The 12,830-nt window shown below is 33.4% G+C and overlaps 1 protein-coding gene across 1 annotated transcript in view; it reads right to left on the bottom strand.

Annotated features, from left to right (window-relative positions):
* Positions 1-706: 706 nt before the first annotated feature.
* The window catches only part of ERC2 (ELKS/RAB6-interacting/CAST family member 2), a 477,557-nt gene continuing 465,433 nt past the window's right edge, over positions 707-12,830 (bottom strand). The window contains exon 11 of the mRNA XM_021717273.1: positions 707-904. Within this exon, the coding sequence (XP_021572948.1) occupies positions 707-904 (198 nt within the window). The remainder of the gene's footprint in view (positions 905-12,830) is intronic.

The raw sequence follows: 12,830 nt of genomic DNA, 5'->3' as shown, positions 1-12,830 counted from the left end.
ATTATGCAGAAAGTTCTTTTCCTACATGAAGTACAGACAAAAGCATTGATAGCAAGCTTATTTTTAGAGTCTATACTATATATAAATACAATGTGGATATAATTTATCTGAAAATCTAAATACTTTGGTATCCTGATACAACCCTCTTTGTTTTTTAGTCAGAATTTTCTGTCAAGTAGAACCTATTCAAGTATATTTATCTATAAAGACCTCTTAAAAGATAGACCTCCAGGATGAATTTGTTGTGGTGTGGCAAAACACAGTCAAAGGATATGAGCTCCCTCTTCCTTCTCCTATCTTAAATGAAGATTTCCCAAATATATTCTTCTATATATTTTTTGCTAAAGACACCCAAACCACGAATGTTTATCTCTGATGGAAAAGAAATGAGGTTTCAGGTAGCCAAAGCCCCAATTTCTTAGACACTTTGCTGGCAAAAATGCTAGGTCATGGACATCACTCAAGAAAGTTGACCATTATTTTCTTAAACACTGAAGAAGTACATAACCCCTCAAAAGTTAAGCCAATTGCTTTCTTAGTATCCTACGGAAACACAACATCATCCTGAACAGGCCATATTCCTCACACTTTACTTGTTTCTAACTGATAATATGAATGTACACTTCCAATCCACCACAACCAGAGATGGGTAGCCAAACAATCCATGTTCACTTGTCACTTGTAACAATTTACACAACTGTAAAATTTACCTCTCCAGTTCTGCAATCTTCTTGTCCTTGTCATTCTTTTCATTCTCCACCTCCTTGAGGATCTCCAGCAACCGGTCGACTTCTGCTTGGGCTTTGCCACACTCGTCACGGTAGTAAGATGCCTCTTTATCAAGTTGTTTTATTCGGTCTGCAAACTCAGGGTTCATCCTGGAGTCATCTTCAATATTATGTGCCTTCAACATTACATTTTTAAAGAATGCCGTTAAGACAATTTAGAACAATAGATAGTGCAGTCACCAATGGCCCAGAAATTAACTTTGGAGAGAAAATATCCACCAAGAATTATGGGTATATTGTCAGTGAAAAAGGCAAAATGAAAAAAAACCCACACATTTCAGCTACCTTAGAACAATGTTGATTTTAATTGATATTATAGTTTAGCAAGAAAGTTTCTTTTATTATGATATTTTATTATATGAAATGTTACTGCTTTTGGCTTTCCATTCTACCAAAAAGTATGGGATGTGTGGGGTTAGACACTGTAATGCCTTTTATTCCTGGTCATTTACCAAGCAAAACTAAGACAATTAAATGCTCCATAGTTAAGGAGGTGATTCGCATCAAATGCTTTCATTTTTAATGAAGAGACGCTGAAACAGCACAATACTAAATTATTTTTCAGGAATTATCCAAAGCATAAACCAGGTAGCATATAAGGGACCAGCTGATCATTGAGCACTTCATCCCACTGAGAAATTTCAGCAGAAGACATAGTTTGAAAACAGACAGTGGAAGGGCTTTCCCAGCTAACAGTTATACCCATAAATTCTTGTGCTCTTGAATATATTTAACCTAAATTGGGAGGAGGATGAGTTAATTCATGAACAAGCACACAGACAAGAATCTGCAAATACATGCATGGGTGGGTGGCAGCTTTTACACACAAGAACAGACACAGGCAACAACACGGCAACAACACTGCAGAATAATTTGCAGCCAAAGTATTTGTGGTTTTGTGTGTGTAAGAGTGCGTTGTGGCTTTTTTTTCCCAAAATAAACTTTTGGCTGAAATATTCCCAGACAAGTAGAAATAACACTGCACTGCAATGTTTTGCCTACCCCTTGTTTCCCATTATTCCTAATTGACTTCTTCAAAGAGCAGGCAGGGAAAAAACAAGTAGTTTAACAACAGTGCACATTCAACATAGAAAGTTTAGAGAAGTCATATATATGTATGTCTCTCCAAAATCCACGTGTGACGTAACAAAATGTTAACAATTTATTAGGACTTAAGTTGTTCTGCTGTCTCATTGTGTAGAGCAGATGCTTATTGTGATTTTTATACACCTTTTCTTTTAATTTCAGGGAAAAAAACAAGGCAAGCAAGGTACAGCTACTGTGGGGTCAAACGAATCATGCATGGTTAAAAAAAAATACTAATACTACTGTTAGAAGGTTGACAGTCTTTGCAATGATTTAGTAGAAAAAATTCAAAAATTAGTATAAATAAAATAAATTTACTTATGACAAAATAATCATTTTTAAAATAATATTTTTGCATGTAACATATTATTTAAGCATGAGGATAAAGGGGAATAATTTTCTTTCATGTTCTTAAATCTAAGATTTCCTTATTTAGGAAATAAACAACTGTGCAAAAGGACTTGAGAAAAAATATATCAGTTCAACATTCTATCAGGTACTGGTTTACTCTCTCACCAACGTTTCTCAGAAAACACTTGTTTTTACTTATTTAGTATGTATTCTGCATTTCATTATAATAGATTACTGAACCTTTTCATTATAATTACAATAATCGGAAAGACCATCCTGAGCTAATATGCTTTTGGAAGTTCATTCATCTAATACTTTTATTTTAAACTGAAGTAATAGATATTTAAATGTCCTAATCTCCACTTTAAAAATGTAGAGCAGATATCCTGTTTTAAAAGAAAGTAACTACTCCATATACCTACTTCATTTGCAATAATAAGAATCAACTCGTTACTTTTGTGATAGAAAGCATTTAAAATATACAGTTTTTAAATAACCAGGGAAGAACACTTTGTGTTAACCTCCTTATCACTTTTATACTATATTACCATTATCTTATGGAGGCTAGAAACCTTTTCATGACATTTTTGGAACTAGCCAACCAATGCCATTATCATCTTTAAAAAAGATGATGAGCAGTTAGAAACACTCAAAATAAATGAACAGATATATATGCATTTTGATTGCTCATTTCTGACTAGAGTTAAAATTGTTTTACTAACACTGATTTTTGAAAGTTCACAAAGAGCTAGCAGTTAGCTGCTGTGGTTTATTTTGGTTGTTTTGAGTCTTATGATTATTACTACCCTTATTTTTTTAATAAGTGGGTACAGGATTACTAGTTGTGAGACCTAGATTGTAAATCTACTACTGCATCTTATGTCTATGAGAAATGAATTAGCCTCTCTAAGAATAGTGAAAACTAAAAAATGACATACCTGGGAAGATATTCATTTGTGTTCTTATTACAATTATTCTTTTATAATATACATCCTAGAAATGGAGCTTGTTATAAAACTAAGTTACTGATTTTCATCAACAAGATCTACATACCCCTTAAAGAAGCCTCCTTGTTAGGTTTACAGAGAAAGTATGGTCTTCTACTGATAGGTATGTGCTCACATTCCTTATTTTAGCTCCTTGAAGAAAAGAAAATAATCCAAGGCCGGTTTTCAACATTGAAATTAGATGGGTTTGTAATCTTTTCAACCCCATAAGTGATTGTGGTTAAAGGACTCATGGTATGTTTAGAGGTACAGAAAGTCTACGAAGAATCATGCCCGAGTCCAGACTATATCACTGCTGACTTCATGTAATGCTGACATTTGGCCATGTTATTAGAATGAAGACCATTGCCAAGTTTACAGCTGGCCTCGTGTCTCTTAGATAATACTTGTGGTTGCTAATGAGTCTTCTTTTTAAGTGAAGAGACAACCATAAGAATATCTGTGAGTTAAATATCTGTTTCTATTTCTCTATTTTAAGAATCAACTCATTACTTTTGTGACAGAAAGCATTTAAAATATACAGTTTTTAAATAACTAGGGAAAAGCACTTTGTGTTAACCTCCCTATCACTTTTAAACTATATTACTATTATCTTATAATGTATCAGTATCTACTGATATCCAGGCAAAAGAATTTATGTCAATCTACCCTCAATCTTGAAGTCAGAATCCTTGGAAGGACTATTAAATAAAGGCATAAATAGATACCATTTTTTAAAAATTTTAAGTCAACAGAAAGCTTTAAGAAAAAGACATACAAAGATAAGAGAGGGCTGGGCTCAGTGGCTCAAGTCTGTAATCCCAGAACTTTGGGAGGCTGGGGTGAGAGGATTGCCTGAGCTCAGGAGTTCAAAACCAGCCTGGGCAACTTGGCGAGACCTCATCTCTCCAATAAATCAAAATATTAGCCGGGCATTGTAGCACATGCCTGTAGATCCAACTACTTGGAAAGTTGAGGAGGTTGGATCACCTGAACCCAAGAGGTCAAGGCTGCGGTGGCTGTGAGCGTGCCACTGCTCTCCAGCCTGGGTGACAGAGTGAGACTCCAACTCAAAAAAATAAGAAATAAAAAGTTAAGAGAGTATCAGCTGCTTCTTGGATTACTAGGGCCATGAGAAGACTCAATGAAAGAGAGAGTTTCACATGACTAGGAAGTCTGGTGGGTCCCCAACTAGATACTGGGGACAAAAGTCTCCACAGAATTTATAAAAGATATTGTAGATAACCAGCTTTAGTCAACCTAAATCACAACTTCTCAGTGGTTGGGTTGAAACTCTTAACCAGTATAACATGAGTGTGTTATGTCATGATCTACAGACATGGGGGTGATACTATGGTAAATAAAACGCGGGGGAAATCGAGCTTATAAAGCCAGTGCTTCCTTCAAAATTATAAACCCAGAGCCTCCTCTAAAAAAAGGAGTGAAGGAAGCACCTTATTTTTATTTAGGCAATACTCCTGCCTTTTCAAATTATAACATGAGTTCTTTAATCAGCACTGGCAACTCCTGATGGAGATCAAAAGTAGGTAGCAAACTGAGGTCTAACATTCTTTAGATATTGAAAATAATAGATTAATTTGAATAAATTTATAAATTGTCCACCTATCTTCACTAGTCAGGAATCTAAATCTTAAGAACGCAGATAGGTGTGAGTTTTCTTTTAATGTTTTCAGAATTTATTTATTTTATTTACATATTTATTAATATAGCCCAGAACAATCACTTTCAAGGACATTCACTGGTCACTAAAACCAAAGGAATATCAAAAAACCTTCTTTTCTTAATGCAGACATTTCATTTTGCTGATTAAACAGGTCAGCTCAAAGGAAAAAAATCTAGGTATCAGGTTCTGCCTGAAAATATTTCTTGAAACGTTTAGAGCAACTCTTCAGCATCTCAAAGAAACACAGAAAACTGGGTAAAGGACATTTCAGAAATATCTGTATTACATATTAGATCAGTAAGTTTTAAGGGACTTCCAATTATGTTTCTTGTATTTCCATATGTAAGGAAATTTCCCCACAAATGGGAATAATCAAAACAAAGTTTGGAGCCTCACTGATGTGGGCAAGCCTCAGCATTTTGATGTCAACTGACTTTGAAAGCCTAGATCAAGCACAGAGAGGAATCTGGTCATGACTTATGATGAGCAGTACATTACAATACCTAGGCGTTAGTTTAAGGAAAGAATTTAGAACTATTTCAGGAAATAACGCAAAATCTCAGATTAATACTATAACTAAATCAAAGTTAAAAAGCAAAAAGTGGCTAAAGTCAAAGTAGGCAGTTGACAAGTATCTAAATCACACATCACAAGTTTATTTACACTTAGTCTTATAACGGTTTGCAATTGATTATTTTCAATAAAATGCTAGTTCATCATTCCAGATGCCTAGAAAGGAAAGCATTAACTCTGGTCCAGAAACCTGCTGTGCAACAAGGCAGGGAATATTCAATGGTAGTATCATATAACACTATCCCTTTGAAATGAGCCCTACCAATTTTAATAAAAAAAATCATTTCCCTCAAAATAAACAAATGATTAGTCATGACCATAAAGTACAAGCAGAATGTTAACTAATGAATCTGATGACTTTTCTTCCCTGCTGCTTCTGGGTTTTAGCAATAATTTGCTAATTTATGCACTGTAAAAATATGATTCTTGATGGCAGCACTTTGGTGACTTAGTGTCTGTTGACAGTGCTTTAACATTCCTTTTATATCTTAATAGCAGAATGGGGTATATTAAGTATTTTAAACATTATATTTGATTTTAATCTTCTAAAAGAAGTCCCAGTTTTCTCATAATTTTGGTTATAAACAAAATATTGCTTTTTAAAATACAATTTTAAGGGTGATTATAGAACTATAACATATTAGAAAACTTACGTTTCATTTTAAGCATAATGAATTAATAACAGGCATAATAGCTGAGCCTAAATAATATATCTGGAAACTAATAATGATGTATTTTGATATCTTGCATATCCTCGTTCTAAAGAAAATTATTCCTTCACAATTCATGCTAACTACATTCAGAATATTCACAATTTGCATATTAAAACAACCATACCAAAAAGAAATTTATTTCATAGATGGAACAAATAGGATACATATAAATAAATACACAAATATTCAAAATAAGTTTCTTATGTCACACACACAAAACAAAACAAACCAACTATATGCTTAATACTTTCAATGACCTCTCAAACAAAAATGGAATTACTACTGTAATTTTTTTGAATATGGGATTTCCTAAAATTAGCAATCTAGAGTAATTATCTGAATAATTATTGAGGTAGTTATCTGGATGCCCTGAAACAAAACACACAACTTCAAATATTAAGTTTTATTTCAAATATTACTTGAGCTTTTTAGACATTGAAAGCCTGGATCAATTGTAGAGTGTCTGTTTGTGTAAGTGCTCTATGTTCTGAATTATCTTTTAAACAGTTGCCATTTTCCACTGGGCTGGGGAATACTAGTCTAAGAGTGAATAAAATAATTTTCAGAAATAGACTAAAAACAACGTTTTTAAAAACTGCCATAGCCAAACAATGGCTGTGAAAGCATTTATAATTCAGTTCAGTATTTTCCTAGGGTTGTCTAGTCCTATAATGACATATAAATCAGGGAGACCTCACCATACATTAATACAACTTTTTCTCTCTCTTACTGGAATAAAAAATGGTTGGTTTTTTGTCTCAAAAAATGTGAGCCCTGTAAAAGATGTGTTCAAAACAGATAGGATTTCAAATGTATAGTGACTGGAGGCAGGGGGGAGCTCTTATGCTTAAGGAACATCAGAGGGGTCAAATGTACCCTGGCCAGTAGCAAGGTTGCCCCCGGTGCCTACAAAGCAGTGATTTACCTTGTTGCAAAGAGAGTATTATATGAAGCACAAACTGAGGGACCCAGAAGATGTAAAGATGTATTTAAAATGTATAAAAGGCTCTTGATACCATCTCAGGGCACAAGAACCACAAGGACTACAGCAAAGAAGGTATTTGAGACTGATAAAAGACATATTATTTGTTTAGAATTAAGAACTAAGAGAAAGAAAGAGCCCAACTGAACATAACCTGCACAACATTTATAATGATAAGACAAAATTTTTCCAGGAGTAGAGACTGGTAGTTACGCTGTAGAAAGGTTATTACTATAAGAAATAATAAGGATACAAAGGCAAAATTTTAGGTTCCTAGAAACATCATTACAGTATCACTTAGTACAATAAAGTGTCTAAAATAAAAGGAGAAAAAAAGCAAAAGATTTATTTCTAATCTAGGGGGAAAAAAATACTTGTAGGAACACTTTACAGCTTAATCCTTGTTTTCTCTGATGTAGTGTAGACTGTTGGACCTAGAACTGACTATAAAATTATCTTATTTAACAAAAAACAACTATGTTATAATTCACTGAAAATTTGTAAAGTGGTCATATTCAAAATAAATTTTCTAGATATCTATACAGGTTAGAAAATAATAATTTTAAAAATCTATCTTTCACAATAACAACCTAAAATTATATATAGGAATACTTATGACTGTCTTTGAAAAGAAATACCACAGGCCTAAAACAGAAAAATGTCAGAACTTACTATAAGAAAAACACCACTGAAATAAATAAAAGTTGTATAAACATAAATAGGGCAAAATAATATTGAAAATATATGAATAATTCTAAAAATCTTTTATAGTTTAAATATAATTCAAATTTAAATCACCAAGAATTGTGTTTTTTAATTAATTGACAAAGTGATCCTGAAGTTCACTTGGAATGGTAGAAAAGTAAAGGCTAAAAGCATAAAACAAAACAAGATAATATGAAAAGTAGAAAGAAGTGAGGCAGAATTTGTTTCCCTAGATGTTTAAAAATATTATAAGTCACAATAATTAAAATTTTGACTAACAAGCAAGATACATTGCTAAAAAACTGAACAGACACTCAGAAACTAAGACATTCATCCATATGAGAACCTGATAAATAATAAAATAATATTAAGATCAGTGGATAAAGAAAAAATTATTTGATAAATGGTGCTAGGATAATTAGTTGATAATTTGGAAAAATATAGTTATAACCTCTCTTCTCAATATGAATAAAAATAAACTAAAGATGGATAAAGGAGATTAAACTGATGTAAAAAGTAACAAAAAAAATTTTAAATTTAGATGAGTGAAATCAGAGAATACTTCAAAGAATAAAGGTAATAATGAAAACCTAAGAAAAATGCAGGTTGAGAACCTAAAAATAGTTCTCCCTCTTTATAAAAAATTTTGTTACATAAAACTGCCACAAATCTGACAAAGGTTCTGTATAAAGTGTAGAATCACTCAAATAAACTAATGAACAAAACAGTAAACTCATAAAGCAAGTGCTTCTAAAGATGTAAAGAAACAATATACAAGATAAAAAATACAAAGAGCTAATAAATAAATGTATTTTAAAACCTCAGCGTTAGTACTAATTAAAGACAGGAAAGTTAAAAAGAAAAACAATTTCCACTTAAGCATTTGTCAGTTATATAAAATGACAATTCTTGATGCTGGTCAGGATGTGGCAGAAGGACTGAAACTCAGGGCTGAAAGAAGTGTGCTCTGAAATACAACATAGTAGAAACTACTGGGATCTTTTTAAAAATCATTGAGTCAGGAATTTATTGTATGAAAAAAATTAAAATGTGGGGAAATCAAGAAAGATGCTCTTCGAGGTATTATTTAACTAGTGAAAAAAAGGGAGGCGTAGGGAATTACCAAAATTAGGAGAATGAGTAGAATCAAATAGTATATAATCATTAAAATAGTAATTTGAAAGAACAGTTAATTATATGAGAAAATTCTAATGTAAAAATAGGATATAAAATTGAATAAATGCTTTGACACAATTTGGTGAAAAGAAATAGAATGTCAAATAAGAAAGAAAAAGAAAACAGAACAAAGGAGGGAGATGAGGAAAGAAGAAATAAAGGGGGGAGAAGGAAGGAGGAGACAGGAAAGAAAGAAAAGGAAAAGCCAGAGAAAAGAGCAGCAACAACAAAAAAGATGTCCGAGTGGGGAACAACCCAAATGTTTTAGTGGTTATTTCTGTGTAGTGAGACATCCTGTTACTTTTTTACTTTCTTCTATAGCCTTCCATACTCTTGCGAACTCTCTACTGTAACCATATAATATTTTTATGATTAAGAAAAACATAGACATTTTCAAAAAAACGATTAAGGGTTAAAAAAAAAAATCTATCATGCTGCATCTCTATCAGTCCAAAAGAGAATTGGACCCTGAGAATATTTGCAGACAGGAGCAGCAAAAATAGTGAGGACATATTCCCAGAATGCAAAACCAATAATGGGTTAACTTAATTAACTCGAGGAGAAAAGTCAGTCAATGACTTTTGAATTTGTCACTGAAAGACAGAAAGGTTTGTATTTGCATACTGGAGACCCATTGCTGGGGTAAAGTGAGGGAAAAGTTGATGATATCAGGTCACTGATATTTCTGGAAATGACCTAAAAGTTAACTGAGTTATTTCTCCAGTCCTCTCTACCCTGACAGGGATAATGAACTCCTACCATAGTCCTGGTACCTTTTTCCTGCTGCAGGAACAAAACTTTCTTCACTGGTCCTGCAGATACCCGAAACAAAGCACTCTTAAGGTTTTCCTCCTGCCCCTAACTAGGAAGTATGAAACAATTTCAGTGGGATTACTTTACATCTTTTTTAAACAAAAAGAAAACACTCCTTATTCCCAGAGCAAGGTTTCGAGCTTGAGGATATTCCAGTTTTGGGGGGTTTTTTGTTTTTTGTTTTTTTTGTCTTACTTCACCTCCCCAGGGTTTTCAGCCTGTTTATTAACACTTCCATTCAAATGTTAAGGGAGAAGAAACTTGGTTTGGATATTTTTTTGCTGCTCTGCTGAAATCCATATTTGGGAAAAGAGATTGACAAAGATGATCCAACACCTTTGTTAGGAATTCTGTTTGCAAAAATAAAACGTGTTATAAAGCATGGAGGGTGGAGGCTGAATCTAATTAAGTGCACCAGAGCATCTTGTTTATCAAGCTGTATGTATCTTGGAGCAGTGGCTTAACAAAAAGTTCTTGGCTGAAGTGTTTCCTTTATCCACGCTATTCCTTTTCCCCATGATGGGAATTTAAATATGAGGTAATTAGAATGCATGATAGCACAGATCACATCTGTCAAAAGATCAATCCTAGTCACCTTTACGAAATATTTTTCCCAGTAAGTCATTTGAGTTGACAAAACAAAAAAAGCTTTTCTTTTTTAATAAGTTAAAGAAACAAATAAATGACTTCATATAAATATACACATGTCATTAGGATAAAAAAATTTGTGGTGGCATCTGGACCCATTTTACAAATATTTTTACTGGTTACCTGTTTTTCAAACTCTATTAAGCTATACTCAGAATTGTTACTATCTGTTATTATGAGATTATATTATGGTTTGTCCTCAGTCAAATGGCATGTGTTTACCTCTTATAAAACCCACAATAATGTTAGGTATTTACCAATCTCAAAGAGCATGGCCCTATTTTAAATCTAAACCTATTGTAACTTCTATCACTTGAATACAACATCCACTGAATTGTTGGCTATTTTATAAATTTATTATGCCCTTTGGCATAGATAAGCTTGTACTTGAAAGATCTGAGGAAAAATTCCATAAGTCTAGATCTTCAGCTGACTTCTGTTTTTCTATAGCCTTAAAGCTGAAGTTAATAAAGAGGTAATATTAAAGCTGGCAATATTTTCTTGAGTTATTCATTTTAAAATTTCACATTCAAAAGAAATGACAGTGGCCTCTGCACAGATCGTTTCTTTTGACAGAACGGAAATGGGAAGAGACTCCTAATATTTTTGAAACCTCCCCAGTATGGTACACTGTGACATGTGATCAATGGATCCTCATGCTTTGATATGTTACAGCGGGAACTTTCAGAAATGACTTACTGGGTTGTACATCTGATTGAACAACTGCTCAGCTTGCTACATTGCAAAGTTGGGGAGGCATTGAAGCACAGACAGGGAAAGAAGGAAAGATCCAGAAAAACAGCATTAGCTCAACAAATCCAGTGCATTTGCACAGACGAACTGGTTGTTAAAAAAGGAGAAATTTCAGTTTCTAAACATTCCACAGTGAAAGTGAGAAGCTCTAGGGAAATACAAATGTTGACTTTGGCTCCTAAAAAAGAATAGCTGGAATAAGAAATTTAAGGTTTGTGTTACTTTCCCTTTCTCAAGTTAAATAACGCATGAAATAAAGAAAGCTGTCCACTTTTGATGATACATGAGGTGCTGGCCTCCAGCAATGAATCAGAAGAAGTACTTTTGGCCAAGCCTGCAATTTATTACCTGAACTTCAAAGATGGTAATAATAAAAGATTAATTAAATCTTATCATTGAATTTATAGCTCTTCTTTTATATTAACACAAGCCTGAATTTTCTATTCAGTCTATCTTCAGAAAAACATAGATTAGCAAACAGCAGGTTAGCAATAGCAAAATATCAGTAAGCAAGACATTATCGGATTAACTTAAATGGAAAAGAAAAAAATCTAGTCAGTAAGAAGATTAAAAAGAGCCAAAATACAGTATTACCCATTGCCTATTTTCCGTTTCTACTGTTAGTTCAGAATTGATAAAAATATAATTTTCAAAGATACCCTATCATGTTCCAAGAGCTTTAGAATTTACAGTGTGCTTCTGTCTATTTTATGTAGAATATTTAAATGTTTATGGATTTAAATCTACTGAATATTTTTTTATTTTATTTTTATTTTTATTTTTTGAGTCAGAGTCTCACTCTGTTGCCCAGGCTGGAGTGCAGTGGCACAATCACAGCTACCACAGACTCAACCTGTTAGGCTCAGGCAATCCTTCTGCCTCAGTCTTCCAAGTAGCTGGAACTACAGACACATGCCACCGCACTTAGTTAATTTTTTATTTATTATAGAGACAAGGTCTCACCAAGTTGCCCGGACTGGTCTCACATTCCTGGGCTCAGGCAGTCTTCTTGCCTTAGCCTCCCAAAATGTTGGGATTACAGGCATGAGCCACCACACCGAGCTGAATATTATTTTAAATAGTACACCCAAGTTATATTTCTTAAATATCTGCATCATTAATCTGGGGCTCAACATCAAGGTGTAGAAGGTGAAATACTGTAGAAATCTTTACTTTGAGACATTTTTTAAGAGCTTGGGTTTCTTGCTTCTTCAATTTGGATGAAGTAAATGACAATTTTATCATGGATTTAAAAAAACACCCTCCTTAAGCATGATATTAATTGAAAGATTACTAAAGAGAATACATCATATTTTGAATTGCTGTTGCTTCTCAATTTCTGGTCATATAGAGTAAATTTATTTCTACATTTCGAAGCTTGACTGGAGCGTTTTTTTAAGAGTTGGGATGGAATGTGTAAGAGACAGTTCCTTGTATGCCTAAGCCATTTTTTTGTATTTGAAGACATCCTGAATTAACACCGTATAGTAGTATAATAAAGGTTTAAAAGTAACTGTGAAGCCGGGCTCGGTGGCTCAGCCTGTAATCCCGTGCCTTTGGGAGGCTGAGGTG

The sequence above is a fragment of the Carlito syrichta genome, unplaced genomic scaffold, assembly GCF_000164805.1.
Source record: "Carlito syrichta isolate Samal-C Ts95f unplaced genomic scaffold, Tarsius_syrichta-2.0.1 Scaffold309583, whole genome shotgun sequence".
Lineage (NCBI taxonomy): Eukaryota > Metazoa > Chordata > Mammalia > Primates > Tarsiidae > Carlito > Carlito syrichta.
This window is presented reverse-complemented; position numbering and strand designations above follow the sequence as displayed.